The sequence below is a fragment of the Thunnus maccoyii genome, chromosome 7 (assembly GCF_910596095.1).
Source record: "Thunnus maccoyii chromosome 7, fThuMac1.1, whole genome shotgun sequence".
NCBI lineage: Eukaryota > Metazoa > Chordata > Actinopteri > Scombriformes > Scombridae > Thunnus > Thunnus maccoyii.
Window position 1 is genome coordinate 15150440 of NC_056539.1, and position 18152 is coordinate 15168591.

At 39.3% G+C, this 18152-nt stretch overlaps 1 protein-coding gene across 3 annotated transcripts in view; it reads right to left on the minus strand.

Annotated features, from left to right (window-relative positions):
- agbl4 (AGBL carboxypeptidase 4) overlaps positions 1–18152 on the minus strand; it is a 432805-nt gene that overhangs the window by 77228 nt on the left and 337425 nt on the right. For all 3 annotated transcript variants that reach the window (XM_042416279.1, XM_042416278.1, XM_042416280.1), the window contains one exon: positions 13088–13127. In XM_042416279.1, coding sequence (XP_042272213.1) covers positions 13088–13127 — 40 coding nt within the window. The remainder of the gene's footprint in view (positions 1–13087; positions 13128–18152) is intronic.

An 18152-nucleotide genomic window follows, 5' to 3' on the forward strand; every position in this document is an offset into this window, starting at 1 on the left:
GCGTGGTGGTGGGGTTAGGAGGATCAGATGGGGTGACAGGGGCATGTTGAGGGACAAAGTGCTTTGACAACTAGGGGCCTTCCATTAACCACTGACCACCCAGACAGACAGACAGACACACACACACACACACACACACACACACTAGTCAAGGACAGGCAAGGTCACAGATCTCAAATCCCTCCCCAGAATCATTCCTGCAGCTTACTGTACACTTGGAGGAGGTTAAGATTGATTCGGAGCTTAATACAGAGTGTTGGTGCAGTTGCTGGTGTACTTGCTGCTCTTTTATTACTCTTGTTATAATATCTACTGAAAGAGCTGTGAGTCTCCAAAGTACAATAACATGTTTTTATTCCCTCTCCATTTATTTCCCTTCTATCCTCAATCTATTTCATGTTTTTATTCATTTCAAAATCTGCTTTTCTTCTTAGCGAGCAACTCCAGCGTACAGAACGCAAACACATTTTCATCTGTTTAAGCTAAAATAACGCTGACCCAAACCTATTTAAATCTGTGATAAAATACAGTATTTGATTGCAATCACTTCAACTTAATTTCACATCTGCCTGCCGCTAACCTGGCAAAAGTAAAATGTCTCCCGAGCATCGCCTTGCTTCACTCAGCATGGAAAATACAGAAAGAAAAGTAAAGAGACGCAATATCTCACAACCCATTTTCTTCAGCCAGGACACGCAAACAGTGACAGTGAAAAAGTATGTCACATGTCATGCTTCTCCTCTGCCATCCAGATGCAGGATGCCAACTGATGTGACGGTGGGAAACACTGCCTATCTCTCCCACTGCTGAGACACATTTAGTTCTGTGGAGGTGAAAACAGTCAGGACGAATCTGGCAATCAGTTGTAACAGGGCCAGAGACACACAGCCTGACAGTCCATCTCTGTTCTCACTGAGCCACAGCCACTGAGAGGCAGGTACGGCTGGTTTTAAAGGTGCAGTGGGTACAATTTTTACTGTTACATAACCAAATGATCTTCAAGTAAATCTCCAAGTGCTTCTTCCTGTCATCTTTCTCTTTGTTTCTGGAACAACCCCACCTGTTCAGTGAAGATATTCCTATGAATTTGCAGCTGACAGCACATATTTCTTTCTCAACTCAAACAGGCAAAAAAAAGAAAACCAACCAGTATTATTTTTAGGATGTGCACGGTGATATATGATCAATGTTGAATGTCTGCTTTAAATGACTCGTTGACTGCGACTGGCTTGTGAAAATCTTTCTCTATCATTCCTTATTCTCCATTAGAGGTCAGCGCAAAGTCACACACAGGAGAGCAGGGTGGCATAATGAGTAAGAGAATTTCCTGGATTTACAGAACTTGGGTTCAAGCATCTGCTGTGTTGAAGTTTCCTGGAGAAAGACAGCGGCTGCTGTTCAGTAGCTGAACCTGACGGCTGACCCGCCTGTGAAAGCGGGGCAATTAAATGTAGAATTTCCCTACGGGGATCAATAATTTATAAATTTTTTTATTTATACATACAGCACTCTACATACATACCCATTGGGCACGCATGCTGCACACGTAGTTCTGACAGAGAGACTGAGAACAGGCAGATAATGACCTTGACCATGGCAGCCAGTATCCCCTGGCAATGTGCACCTGCACTGTAGTTTGCACGGCTTGTGATATTGAATACTCTCATATGAACAATTTAGCAGAGTGACAGGTTATCATATTAACAATTTATCTTAGCAGCAATGCCTCTCCATTAGTAACAGGGTCCATATTGTAAGCATATCACCCAGATGCCCAGATATTTAGCATCCTATATGCTCTAAAGCATTCAATAGTTTGTGAATAACAGTGATAGTGGTTGTTTAAAGACAGACAACATCCTGGCTCCACACACACACACACACATACACACACACACACAGTCCGAAGTCAAAAAAACTCAATCCACCAGCCATAACACAGAGACAGAGTGGCATCAACCTCTATTATCTAGTCCCTATGCTGCTAACACAAAAGGCTCCCTGGAACAAAAATCCAATCAGTCCTCTCTAGGAGGATTTGCTCCACAGCAGTGCTCAGCAACACTGGTGGCTCTGCTGGTGACAAAGAAATAATCTCTGAGCCCACAGCCTGTTCACAGCCTGTTTACTGTCTTCGTCACATCGCCCTTTTAGAAAAAGGACAGACAGAGTCTATGCTTCTCTGTTGTCATTTACTGTCCTCTGAGTTTAGCATTCTCCCTCTCTCTCCTTTTCTGCATGCAAAAACATGAAACACATGGTTGACTGTGTGTACACTGCGTGAAATTACCATATTTGCGACACAGGGAATATTTACTCTAAGCATTAGTAATATAGGCTTGACAAAAAAAGAACCTTCAGGCGTATAGGCTAGAGACAGGTTTTTAAATAATTGTTTGATGACAAATATTTTCAAAATATTTTCAATATTGTGCTGCCCCTTACTCCCCTCCCTCCTCCCTTCCTCCTGCCTCCTATCTCTCACAGTCCTCCATTCTTTGTCTGGTAAATTATCACACTCGTTCTCCATTCATTAGCATGCTGCTGCTTATTTAGCTACGCTGCTGAGAAGCCTTCAACAAAATCAACTGGAAAATACTCAATATGAGGCGGCCAGCGTGCCCCTCTCCCTTCCTCCCTCCCATCCTTCATCTCCTTCTTTGTTTGTTTTATGTGGGTTTTTTTTTTTTTTACCACATCAAAATGGAAGCATAGCCCCCCATAATGAAGAGGAGGGAGATAAAATATGCAAATTCACAGAGAAAGGATATAATTAGGGCAATAATAGGAAGTGTTGTTTTCACAGCTGCTCATTTACACAAAAGCCTGATAGTCTTTTTTTTATCAATAATGTTCTTCTCTCTTTTTTTTCCCTCTATCTTCCTCTCCCCCTGCCTTCCCCACGATGCAAAGTCTTGTGCTCCACTAAAAACAAATCTCTGCAGCCTTCCAGCCTGAAAGCTAGTCAACCATGGAGTCACTGAGCCAACCAGAGATTTCTGTCAGCTCAGGTATGTACAGCAGGCCTGGATGGCAAGCAGGAGGTTGCATACAGAATGACTTGGGTTGTTTTCAGACCTGTCTTTCCACCTTCTGCCGGTCAACCCAGGCTGGATAGAAACACTGTCTCCTGGCCTGCAGTCTGAAAAAAGGGGACTTTCGCAATGTAGAAGCCACAAGTATGAGGGACTGTCCCAGTGCGAATCAGCTCAGTCTTCTCTTTTACCATCCTACTGCCACAGAGAGAGGTGTTAGGAAGAATGTACAAATATGCCTTTTTGACTCACTAACTTTCTGTTTTTGTTGTTCATATACATGCTGCTGCCACTGGACATTTTATTTTTCACAATCGGAGAAGAGTTTAAACACTTTTTTGAATTTTAAAAAAGAGTGGCAAGGTCATAATTAGCACTTCAGAGAAATACAGTGAGCACAGCCAAAAGGTGCTGAATGCTGGTGCATGCAGGACTGCAACTACAGTGTTGGCTAGGTCTTTGTTTTTTGTTTTGAGAAGAAAATGAGAGCTAAATGAATGAATTTAGGTTTCTTATGTTTCAGCCTAACTCAAAGGAGGACTGGTCAAGCAGATAAAGATCAGCTGATGAAAGTCTATACAACTGAACAAAAAAGAAACTGGCACACAGATATGAAAGGGGTAACTTTCACTTAAATGCAAGAGTACACAAAGAAAGAATCAATTGTCAGATCAAATCAAAGTCAGATAGTAGCAGTGCCACCACAAAGAGCGATAAATAATTTTCCTGTGCATCAAGCAAGCATTTTATAGGTTTTACAGGGAGGGAGGGAGGCTCTTCCTACACCAAAACTATGACACAACTCCGTGATGCAATTTGCCAGAGGACCAAGAAAAATACATCATATTCAAAACAATAACACCACAACAACAAAGACATAAAATATATCACTATATTGTTTGGATGGCTGCCCAGAGACTTTCATCTGAAGAAATGGAAGCTATTAAATGGCTGGGCCAGGCTGGTGCATTGTGTAAATTAGAGAAAACTCTTTTGACCCCACATTCACACTGCAGACAATTTAGTTGGAAGTAATCCTTGACTTACTATGTCGCTTTCTGACACGTGTTATACAAATGGCAAGGCGCTGTAAATGTTGGTAACTCCTAAGAGAGCCAGCAGGGCTCATGGGAGTCTAAAGATTTGGTCTTCAAGATAGCAGCATCTCATATGGACTAGTGAGTATTCAGAAAACTCATTCAGAATTCAGAAAAAAATCTTCGCTGAAACTTAATTCTTCCTGCACATAAACCAAAATGAGAACTACAAAATTAAGCTAAAAATTGACATTTCTGTTTTTGTTTGATTTTAATTGAACAAATAGAGTTTTGCTTCAAGAGTATTTTTTCCTCCCACAGAGTTAACTTTTGTTTATTATCTCAGTTCATGGGTGCTAGTGTTCATTTTTTAAGTGATTTTGACATCTCAATTATGTCTCATATTGTAGCTGGCGAACATATTTGCTGTATGGTGAAGGATAACTGTGTCACTCTTTCTTCAAATTGAGTACATTTATTTAATTACTGACATACTATAATTTGTTGTATCTGTTATGTGTAAGTAAATCTACCTGGGAAAGTAAACCAACTTATGCTGGTACCAGGTGATTATTTTCATTGATGCTATTTGGAATATTCAGAAAAAAATTCTGATATTTGATAAGATGTACCACATGTCATCCTTATTTCAAACGTATGGGTCATGTTTAATATATATATCCTCAATTTGCTGACTATGTAATTTGGAAAAGAATTGTGATTTGGGAGGCTATATAAGACTTTACAATTTAGCTGTGCATTCAATGTCCTTAAAGCATCTTCTGAATACACTATGTCCGTCTAAGCAGATGTGACCCTTTTTTGAAAAATATAAATTCACATTTTAATTTGTCGATCATATGCTGCTTTTTCTCCTGCTTTTGATGTCTGATTTTGTCTATAAAATATGCCCTGACCAGGTTGTTTCCATGGGAACAATACGGCTAAATAATTATGGTTCTGATCATGTAGCGACCATCAGCTCCATACTTAATTTTGCTCATGCTCTGCGTACACTCATACCTTTCCACATGCTAAATTTACATACTTCAATTACCACACTATTGCTATGCAGCATGAAAGATTCAGACACAGCTTTTGAATATGAGGAGCTGGCTGTGCAAAATGTGACCTCTGACCTCAGAGATATGTACAGTGGTTTTGTCTGGAGGGGGCAAAGCAGGAAACACAAAGAATATCTGTAGAAAGAGAGCCTCTAATGAAGAACATTTCTATTCTGTTCTGACAGAAACAGCAGGGAAATGGAGATACAAAGAGAGAAGTGATAGAGTAAAAAAGAAGAAAGTGAGAGGAGAGATCTGAGAACTGCCTATTATCTCCACGGTGCTTCATTGCTTTAGACACACACACACACACACACACAAGCTGCATGCATCTGTGCACAAACCTAAAAGTGTATACACACAAGTACACACTCTCACATACAACCATCCTCTCAAATCTGCCCAGATCTCATGAATATGATTGACCTTTTTTCCACTGTAATGCTGAGAGCGCATTAAGGGGAAAGGAGAAACTAAACAGAGGCAAGCAGAGTTAATTTAGAACAACACATTATTGGGTGCTGACTGCAGATATGGAAAAGGACAATCTAATCGATAAGCCAAAAGAATGACAATGGCCTCTCAAATCAATGCCTGCACCCCATTTTCTCACTGTGAAAAGACAAAGCCTTCAATGCAGGTGTTTTTGTTGTTCTGTTTTGTGCTGTTTGCACCTGTGTGTGTGCAGTAAATGTGCCTGATTGTGTGAATGTATGTGTGTGTGTGTGTTCGTGTGTGTACCTGGCTGTTGCTGTGGTGGAACAGTTGCCAGGACTAATCATTATTTAGTTGTGGCGGGGCTGGAAAGGTCAGCAGTCTGAAATGTCAGGCTGTGTTCAACAGGAGCCAGATGCAGCCGTGCGCTGCTCAAGTGTCCAATTAAAGAGGGCCGAGTGAGGTTTGAGTGGGTCTGTGTGTGGGAGTGACTGTGCATGTGTGTGTGAAATAAGAAAGAGAGAGTAAAGAGCTACTGTGTGTGTTTTTATTAGTTTTTCCTCCATATCAAAACTATATGTTACATGTATGTATATGTAAACTCAATTACATGTGTAAGTGTGAATCATTCTTCATAGTAGCTAATGAACGGCATTAGAAACAGAGGCCAACAGAGCAACAGGGGCAGAATCCTCATCAAATCTCTCTTTCTCTCTCTCTCTCTCTCTCTCTTTACACACACGCACACACACACACACACACACACACACACGCAGCATGTTATGAAGCCACTTGAGCCCATTAGTTTGTTCACACCCTGTGATTCCCCCTGCTGTCCAAGCTATGAAGACGCAATGAAGAGAGGTGACAGGATGGATAAAGAGGGAAAGATACAGCACTAAAAGGGCAGAAGCAAGAGGATACAATCAGATCACTAGTAAATAACAGTAGGTAACAAGTGTTGCTAAGTCAAACAAGCAGTGGAAGAAGTGCTAACAGCAGAGTGACAGGCAGGTGGGAGGATGACGAGGTTGACAAGGAGAAAGGGAGAGAGGGAGCGAGGGAGCGGAAACTCCTTTAATCTGCAGGGAGAAGGAGAGGGTGTCCTGTGAGTGTTTCCCTATCAGCCTCATTCATCTGAAAGCCTCACCTGCTTTTCATACAGCCATCATACTAACCTTCACTGTGTTCAGTGTGTGTGTGTGCATATCCGCTCACCTACTGTGAATAGTAATAAGCAGCAGGGCAGGATAAAATATGTCTACCAAGTTAAGAATATAATAGACTTCCCTTCAAGGCCACAGGTAACAACAGTCTGAATAATGACCTGCAATAATTTACACAGCACACTGAGCTCTACAGTGGTCAGAGGAAGAAACCTTTCAGTGAGAAATAATTGAAAGCTATTTCAGTAAAGGAAGGTAGTTCTGCTGTGTCCACTACTGTAAGCTCATCCAAAGAGGGAGATGCAAAGTCATAAGAAGACTTACAGTAAATATTAAGCGGTTTAAAGATGGGAAGGGACTGTGGCCGTATAATATTAACAGCACATCTCATTACCACCAGTGAAACTTTGTTGCAATAGAAAAGACTTTCCTCTGTAATTATCAGCTTATGTACCATGGAGCGCTACTGTCTGATGCTGCATACTGGCTAACCAACAAAAAAAGAGAGGACAAAATTAAAATACCCTTGCTGAGTACAGTGGCTTTGCAAATCATTCAGATCTCTTTATTTTTTTCTCAGTTTGTTGCATAAAATTTCATTTAAATTTGAGTGATAGATTTAGACATTATACCTATAATGAGGCTCTAGGCAGACGTCTGAGAGGCCGATGCTTAAATAGAACAAAATTACTTCCTGTGATTGTCCGCTTTGTGCAACAGAAGAAAAGAAGAGCAAAATCCTCAAAACACTCTCTAAAAACTCCGGAAAATATTCAAAAACCATTTAAACTACGTGTTATAGATATAAACTGGAGCATGAGTTGCCTCTTTGTCACTTCAGATTTATTCAGAAACAGATTTCAGTAGCTAGTTTGTAAGAAATGTACCAATGTTTCCAGAACAGTAACAATGTTTTTCTAGCTCGAGTATCTGGAGAAAAGAGCAACAACAGCTCAGAGAGTGGTGCGTTCTCCCAAACGAGTATGAAGCGTTGATGTAGATTTGTGAGCAAAGGAGAAACCTTTAAGTAGTCCATTATGACTACATTATGATAAAATGCGTGACGCTATTAGCCCTACTTAACTACAATAAGGTTAGAATTGTTGGCTGGCCTTGCTAGATTATATGTAGCTCCAAGAAAGAGTATGAAAATGTCTTAAGCAATGAAAGCAATAAAAAACGGATGGCATCACATATATTTTACTGTGTTGTGAATAGCTGAGGTGAATCATCCTTAATTATGATGAGATTTTTTTCTACTTTTGCATCATGGTGTGTATATCTAGAATACGGTATGTTTCAAAAATTTAAATATCACATTCATGTTGTTTTTGGAAACAGGACACATTCATACAGCACTAATTTACTGGACAATGTATACAGTACATTCTTATGAGACATACAGCAAATATATATCTATTGTGATCTATTATTTGACAAACTGATTGATTTGATATATATTAATGATATCACACCTCTACATTAACAGCAGAGGAACAGGTCTAGTAAGCAAACACTCCTTATGAGGTCAGGTTAGTTGCAATCAGTTATTTCATAAAATATACAAAAAAGTATGTGATTATCATCTTCTCTTTCTGTAATCATCTCCTTTGTTTTTCATAAAGTGTAGCGAGACAGTATTCACTAAAATGATCTTTCTTACTCTTTTCCCCTCTTACCTGGCCATAGAAGGTGTTGCTATACTTTGTAATCTTGCTCACACTCTTACTCTTTTCTTCCCACCCTGATCTTTCTCTCTCTCTGGTTGCCCTCTGTCAAATTGTGAAGGCCAGGGGCGAGTCTTGCCTCTGCCCAGGGCCTGAGGAACAGCTGCAACGTAAACCTGCTAAATTAACCCACTCTGCAAGTCCCTCACATATGCATTATTCTAATCAAAGCATATTAGATCATCCAGATACTTTAGACATATGGGTCTCTGTATCCTCCTTGCCGTCCCCATCTGTTTCTCCTCCCCCGTTTTTCGAATATCTCCTCGCTTTCCATCTCAGCAGATCCCTCGTTTACACAGCTGCCTCTATAAGAGACTGGCATAGATTCCTAACAGTTCTTTGTGACATGTTTCCACATCCAGTCAAACTTAGAGCACCATATGTGTTCCTGACTGCTACATGCTATGAGTTTGAGGTGCATATTGGATTGAATTCAAAATACTTTGAACAAATGAGATTGAAAAAAAACCCCAAAAAAACCTCACAACCAGTACACAAACAAAATATGGTTATAAACATTCATTCAATCTGTTCGAGGTTTTTTTTTTTTTGTTCTTTGTTGAAATGTTCGTATGTGCGACTGAAATATTAATATCCCTTCACACACACTATCACAAGTTTTGCACTGCTGACCAAAAAGTGCAAAAAACTGCTGCTGTGTTTAGATAAACAAGTTAATAGGAGAAGTGTTTTTGATACTGTATGTATGTTATTCACTTAATTATGTCATGGTTTTTCAGTAGCGCACAAGTGTTTCAACAGTGTTTAATGCCAGAGGGATTCAATTTTATATATGACAACATCTCAGTAGTCCATATAAAAAATTCTGTTATGTTCTGATATTGTTTGCAACTGGTTTTCAATAAATGATCAATGTCAATATATGTATGAGGAGTGGTATATATATTTACATGGTTCAGAAACATACATAAGAACAGGGCATGTTCAATAGTACATGTCAGACATTTATAAAAGTGTATTGATTTATGTTTCTGGAGTGTTTGCCTGTATGGGCAGAGAGAATTTTCAGTTCAGTTCAATTATAAAAGCATTTCAGACGTGTTGTTACCAATATGCGTGGGTTTCATGGCATTTGAGTGTGTAAGTGTCTTGTACTTGTCATGCAAAGGAAAATGTGTTTACATGTATGGTAAAGTCTACAGTCTACAGTTGTTTAAAGTTTGGGTATCCCTTGACAAATAACATATTTTGGTGATTTTTTTAATTGAAAAGATGTAAACACAGTCTCTATAGGATGTGGAAAAAAACACAATATTTTCAGCAAACATTAATGCATACTAACTTCTTATGTCATAAATTGAACAAAAATAAACATCAGTGTGGCATGTGCAAAAGTTTGGGCACCTTACTATACATAGTAACACCCCCTCTGGCAGATATCACAGCTTGCAAACATTTCTTGTAGCCGGCTAAAAGTCTCTCAATTCTTGTATTTGGGATTTTCTCCCATTCTTCCTTGCAAAAGGCTTCTAGTTTTGCAATATTCTTGGGCTGTCTTGCATGCACAGCTCTTTTAGGATCAACCAACAGATTTTCAATTATGTGTTAGTGGGGAGTGTGAAGGCCATTCAAAAACCTTCAGCTTGCATCCATGGTGGATTTCAAGGTATGTTTAGGATCATTATCCTAAACAACTTGAGCTTTTCTACAGATGGTGTGATGTTTGCTTCTAGTGGAATCTATTCTTCCCTCTATCCGTGCAATGTTTCCTGTGCCAAGCATGATAGATCTACCCCCACGTTTAACAGCTGGCAAGGTGTGCTTTTCATGAAATGCTGCTCCTTTTTTTCTCCAGACATGCCTTTGCTGATTGTGGCCAAAGAGTTCTATTATAACTTCATCAGTCCACAGCACTTGTTTCCAAAACGCATCAGGCTTCTGTAGATGTTCCATCGCATACTTCTGATGTTGGATTTTATGATAAGGATGCAGGTAAGGTTTTCTTCTACTGACTCTTACATGACGGTCTTGTTTGTGGGAGCATCGCTGCACAGTGGAACGGTGCACCATCACTCCTGAGTCTGCTAAATCTTCCTGCAGGTTTTTGTGCAGTCAAATGGGGGTTTTGATTTGTCTTTCTGACCAGCATATGTAACGAGGGTCAACTATCTATACACAATTTATAACACCCCCATTAAATCAATCTCTTTATATCGCTGACAGTGGTGACAGCCAACAGTCTCTGCCTTGTGTTTTGTTGATGGTGGTGCACTAACGGCTGACAGCTAGTTGACTCCAACGAAGAGACACAGACAGCTTCATGTCGATTCCATGATGATTTGTTTATTGTTTACAAGCACTTCGGGATCGGGGGGGACAAGCCTCGTCTCAGTAAAACTATTCAGCATAAAAGGAAATCATAATCAAAGGAAACATACAATACTAATGAATGATTTCTGTAGCCAAGCTCAATAAGCATTAACTGACAAGTTATAGGGCCAAAGGTCTAACCTTGACCAGGATCAAAGACTTTTATTACAAATCACACAAAGATGCTACTGATACAAATGTATCAGCACACATAGATATTCACTCTGAATGTATGAATCTGTAATATAGTTACGGTCTCTCTCAGATAGGCTATACATTAATATTTACAAGTTTTCACTTAAAAGTCACACACTCACCTGGGGAATACAAGCCCGGTCTGACTTGTTCCCCTGGTGATGGGCTTCATAGCTGCATCATTACCTTGCATACTAGTATTAAATATGAAATATAAAATAACAGCATAAAAATGTGAAAATTACACAAATATGTACACCTTACAACTATCAAATAAATGTAAAATTACTGACAAAATTAAATTCTGTATTACAAGATTTTGCTATTAGAATAGTAACCATGTAAAGCTCAAGATATGTATTTAATGCAACATGCAAGAGGTATGTTACACATATGAGCAGTTCTCTCCGAGAGTTTTCTTGGTCTTCCAGATCTCATCTTGACCTCCACAGTTCCTCTAAACTGCCATCCCCTAATTACATTTCGCACTGTGGAAACTGCAAGCTGACAAAACTTTGCTATCTTCTTGTAGCTTTCCCCTGCTTTTCCCTGGACATCAAAAACTTTCATTCTTACACAGTCTTACACAGCTATTTAGGGGAAGCCATGGTTGCTGAGTGTTTGCACAAGGTTTGAAGAGTCAGAGTATTTGTAAAGCTTTGAAACTGGCACCAGCTGACATTTGTTGACATGCCTCAGGCCTAATGAGCTGATCAAGGTCTGAGACCTTATAAAAAAGCCTGAGACTTCAGAACTCTAACGGTGCCCAAACTTTTGCACATGCCACAATGTTTTTATTTTTGTTCAATTCATGACATAAAAGGTAGCTAAATATTAATGTTTGCTGAAAATATATAGAGAGACTGTGTTAACATCTTTTCAATTACAAAAATCACCAAAATATGTTTGTCAAGGAGTGCACAAACTTTTGCATACAACTGTACATTAGGGCTGTAGTCAATCAAAGAAAATCTTGGTCGACTGAAATCATACATAATCTTCAACTAATCGATTAGTCGCGGGGAGGTTGGATGTAACGAGACAGAGTGCACAGTGAACTCAGCAGCCACACATTTCTCCATTCTCTATTACTCTGTTTTATGTCTTCAGTGTTTCTCTGTTGTTATAATTATCGGAGAAACACTGATTCAGTAAACACTCAGTAAACGTTGAGTACAGTTAGACCCAGCAGTCTCCATTAAGTTGGGCGAGTTCAAAGTTGTGAAAACAACGGGGGTGTTTTGAATACACCCCTGTTTTCACAGGTAATTTGTTAGTCTGTTCCTCCCACTGCAGGAAATAATGGATTAATCCTGGAAGGCTACTGATGAAGCACTTTTCTTCTTATGAAAGGAACACGGAGATTATTCGATGAGAATTTGGTCGGATGAAAGCATAAATCGATTCCAACCTACATAAACACATTCCTTGTGAGTCAAAATTCTCTGAAAGTGACAATGAAAATAAATATGTAAAAACATCAAGAGAAGCGACATTCTCACACATATAATCCATGATAGAAGGAAAAGGTGACGTTCTCTAACTTGATAGCTTAAAGCTAACATGTTGACTAGTTCTTTCACAATCTAAACATAAGTACAGAGTCTCTCTACCGTTACAACACACACTCACACATATAGAGGGATGGATATATGCTTACATACTGCATATACGCTTGGGGTCACATGCTTGATAGTGATAGTTGTTCATACAACTGATGATAGTTTGTTTACATCTAATACATCATAAAATAACATATGCTCAAGTAACTAACCAGCAGCCACCAAATCAGCAATAGTTCAGCTGCAGGGTTTTGTCCAACTGTGCAGGTTTGTGTTTGTGTGGAAAAGTTGCATACAGAAAACAGCATGTAACCCTTTGAGCATTTAGAAGTGGGTTAGAGAAAAAATACTTGAGTGCCTTAGTGGCATGCTTCTGTCAAATCAATAGCAAGTCAAATTAGAAAACATAGAAAAATATACTGATACTGGGCTGCGTATGGGAGCATCACAGCACAGTTTAATATCAGTGGTGAAGCAGAGAGGTGAATTTGGGGTGACAGTGAAGTCAGAGCATTAAATCTCAGGGACTTACCGGTGTTGGTGATGGTTAACAGGTCTAGACGCCGTTGTTGCTAAAAGAAAAAGAGAGGAAAGACAAATGTAAATGACATTACACAGTCATTAAAATCACTATTTAAAAGTCATGTTTTGGGGGGGAATTTTTTGCTTTCTTTATTAGCACGGTGAAAGGAAATGAGCGGAGAAAGAGAAGGGATGATGAGATGAGATGCAACAAAGTTCCCTGGCAAGACTCAAATCAGGGATGTTACGCTTACATGGTCAGCAACTTAAAGCTCAGGGCCGCTGGGACAGCCCATTATCATCCAGTCTTCCAGAGAGTCTACTGATCAATCGCCATGTAGCATACAGTCAGTCACACTAGTCATTTAACTTATAGTAGCCTGATTAAGTTCAGCTCAATTCAAATAATGACTTATGCAATAGAAGATTATTGTGTCATTTTGATTTATGTGTACTGGATGATTTTGTAGTATACTAGACTTTACACTTAACTTAAAATACAATTAACATTCAACTCAGTGGCATTTTTTGTAATCTTGCACTGTGTGAGATATGCAATATGATAGTTTTTACAAAATAGTTTGATATTCCTCAACTTCTTAACCAAACTGCACTTCTGTTAAGGTACTGTATGCCTTGGTTTATATACAATGTGAAGAATCTAGAAACTTGTACAACTATATTTTCAAAGTGGTTTTGACTACTACCCAACACTGTATGTGTGTGTGTGTGTAAGTGTGACCTCATAGGCTTTGATAGAGTATGTTTGAAAGAGTGTGCAATTTTACACTTGATGTCTCAGCAGCTGAGAAGGAGTCTAGAGGAGGCGCTAGCTGGCTCACCCCTCTCTTTAACCTGCTGCCTTTCTACACTCACACACGCACACATACACACACACTTGACTGTCGAGCACTGCAGTAATCAACACCTCAGTCCTCTTCATCTACCAGTCCCGCAGGAAAGAAGATCTTCACATCGTAGTAAAGGATGAAGGGTCTGCGTGTATGTGTGAGTCACAGTATGGCTAGGTCACTGTCAAAGCCAGCTTTTAGGACCAGACTTCATTAATATGCAGGCGCCACACTAACCAGTTGCTAAAAGGGATAAGCAAAGAGACTCTCAGCATACTTGGAGTCCCTCTCTCCCTACATACAGTACTGCCTGAAGTGGAACTCACTGATAGGCCACTAAATACTTATTTTAGTATTTAGCAGATGCTCTTACTCAGAGAGACTTATTACAAATAATATGAGTGGAAAGCAGTCCACAGAGTGCCATGATGGAATAACTTCGAAAATAAGTTCACCAACACTAATGCAATAAGAGTCAAAGAGCTCTATCATATAATAATATCATTTCTGTCATCCAGAAATCATCATGTAAGTGCTCTGGATCAAGATAAAGGTAAGAAGGAGAATGTACAATGATTTAGTAATTCTGACTTTAAATGTATGTATTTTTTATTTGTTTAAATATATTTGTAAATGTAAGCACTAGAAAGAACATACAGTAATGACACAAGTATTGTTCGTAAAAGTAAGAAATAACAAAATGGACAAAATGGAGTTTTAGAGCAAATATCTGCAAGTTGATGAGAAAGATGTGTGAGTGGTGATACTACTCAATGAATAAAGGGTGGTATAAGGTTTTTTTTTTTTGGAGAGTTGAGTCTTCAGTCATGAACTGAAAAGGGTGAATGATGCTTGAGCTGAGGTAAGGTCATCTGAGCATAGTGGAGCCAGAAAAGAAACATTAGATGTTCTAACATGCAAGAAGCTAGGATGTTTGATAAGTAGGTTGAATTTCTTATTTGCCTTAAGTAAAATATGTATTTTGTATAGACTGTAAGTTAGCTTTAAAGATATGGTGCATGTGTGGTGGAAGAGGTATGGGTGCTGGGTGGGTGACCATGTAAGCAGTAGAGGTCACTGTGACAACATGAGACGCAGACCAACAAGAGAGCAAGCTCAGATCATACACTCCACCACAAGTACTCACACACAGATTTACACGCACATACACACCATTCCCACCTACTCTCTCTCTCACACACACACACACACACACACACACACACACACACACACACACACACACACACACACACACACACACACACACACACACACACACATATCAGATCATGGTCACTTTTGGGGACATTACATTGACTTACATTCATTTTCTAGTGACTTACCCTAAACCTAACCACTGACTCAAAAATCATCTTTTTTTCAATTGGGGACACAGCTTTTGTCCCCAATTAACTGGTCCTAAATCTGAAATTTGTCCCCAAAAGTAGCCTATGGCAGGCCACACACACACACACACACACACACACACACACACACACACACACACACACACACACACACACACACACACACACACACACACACACACACTGCCATTCCCACCTGTTGAGACTGCTGACTCTCTACAGTCAGTCAGATATGGAGCTGCAGCAGGAATCAATAACAACAGAGAAACATTTACACCTGTAGTTCTTCTCACTGCTGCTGTACGGGGGATAAAGTCCTGATTAGAACAACTGGAGTACGATCACACCCTTAACTCCACCAGAATACAATATAAAACACATATCTCTGTGCAAAGTAGAACCACTACGTTGAGAGTTCTCTAGCAAATCCCTTTTAGTCTGTACAGAAGCGAGCTAAATAATCACAGAAAAAACAAGAAACATATTTTTCAACTTGCTTTTACCTGAGAACTTATAATATCTCTTTTCACACCTATTGTATTATTCATTATTGATTGTCATTAGTTGTTTTGAAATGTTTATTTTTTTCTGTTGATTTTATTTATTGTCTTTTCCTATGTTTATTTTCCATCTCTTGTGAAGCACATTGTACTACTACTGCTGTACTACTACTATTATCTCTACTGTACTACTACTACTACTACTACTACTACTAATAATAATAATAATAATAATGATGATAATAATAATACTGATATCAACTTACATTTAAATGCAGTCCTGTCCAGTCAAAACTTTGGACATTTGGATGGAGGTCTGTACTAACAGACTTTAAATATTAGGAGATTAAATAATCACTTAAATTGTGTGGCACCCTCTACTGGCTCTGTAGTTCTCTGCAACTGCAACTATGGTAAACTGAAAAGCTTCATTTGAATCTTATTTCTCATTTGAGATAATGGTACGTCTATGAATGACTATAGATGCATGAAATCAGACACACACTTATGTGCACACAACATAAGGACTATGCATCTTCTAAAACTGACATCAAAATCATTTTTCCTTTTTACACACACACACACACACACACACAATGTAACCAGCAGACGAAAAGTGTGAGCGCCCGTTCAGCCCGCCAGTACTTATACACTGATAATGAATCTGTGGTGGAGCATTACAACACACTACCACTGCTCTCTCTTCCTGCTGCTTTTGTTGGTCCTTAACATGGATAAGGTGCTTAGTGTTCCTTAGAAGGGAGAGGGAGAGTCAGACACACACACACACACACACGCACACAAAGAGAGAGAGAGAGAGAGAGGAGGGGGGGTCTGACAAAAGCATTTCAGGGCAGAAAATAGGATTGAATTAATCTTTATCAAACACAGCCAAGAGCTGAGGGATCACACCCCGGTTGAAGCCAGCCCAGCTGCAAAGTGGCTTGCCACTGCCCTCTCACTGCCACACAGACAAACACACACTGCAACAGATGAAACCAGTTGAAGTGAGTATTTGTTATTGACTGACTAATTGATTCAGTTTCTTCAATACATGTATACTCAGTGATAGGTTGGTGGAGTTGAACACACAGGGTGATAAAATGACAGTCAAAATCTATTAGTATTTGATTGCCACAAAATTAACTGATATTAATTTGACTGAGCTGATGCTGAAGGCCACAGCAGTATAGAACTCCAAGAAGATTAAATCATTATTTACAAAAAACCTGTCTGGCTCAGGTCCACAGATGTTTACCACAGGTGAATCCAGACTGGACCTGCCAGTTAAAGTGTTATTAGGTCAGAAAACAAGGAAGCAGTTGGGAGCCAGAGGTGACGGCCACTCCAGCTGTCGCAGTAGCCCAAGCCAGTGATGGGGGACTCTGGGACTCTGTTGCTAGCAGCACAGTAAACAATACTGATATACCAGCGAACTGGAGTCATGAATTATCCTAAAATAGTGTTATATCAGTGTTATATGAAACATAATTAAGTTCTATTTTTCTAGTCATGTAACCTGACCTGAGAGCCCCTATAAGTGCTTCTATTCTTGGATGTTTTATGAGTGCAGGTCCTGATAAAGTTCGATCTTTACCTCCGTAAGTGGAAAGATGCACTTTTCCAAAGACTTCAATGTAAAATTGACATCCTGACTAAAAGACAAACTGCTCTGTTTCTCTATAAATGTCTTTATCAGATTCTCTTGTTATTAGTTTCTACTAGTCTCTCTTGAATATTAGTAGAAACACATTTTTTATTTCATAAATAGTTTCCTAATATAAGTCTGACAACCCCCACCCCCATAAAGAAATCCATAATGTTATAATCAGTATAAATATGGTCATTACCAGAACCAATCAGCAGACCAGATAGCAGACTGTGAACCCATCTTAATCTGGGTGGGAAGGGGAGAAGGGGGGGGGGGGGGTTCAAATCGAGTGACAGCAGTGGAAAAACCATTAATGTACTAAATCCCTACTTTATGACTAAATTAAATATTCATGCACAATCTACCCAAAACCCATTTGCTAACATTTCCTCCAAAATTTACTTTTCATATTTGCTGATTGTTATCACAGAGAAAAGAGAGAGTGAGGAAGTAGAAAGAGAAAGGAGGCAGAGGAGCCATTGGGGAAGGGAGAGGAAGTGGGGGGGGGAGTAACTAAAATCCCAGCCATCATTTTGTAGCTCATTTCAAATTAATTTAAAGTCAATATGGCTAAATTACACTGCCACAGCCACCATCCAACTACTTGCACAGTTTTCAGTAAAAAAAAGAAAGAAAAAAAAAGAATTAGATGTAGCTGTGGGATGGGAATATTACTAATGGGACTCTCCATTTGCAAGGACAA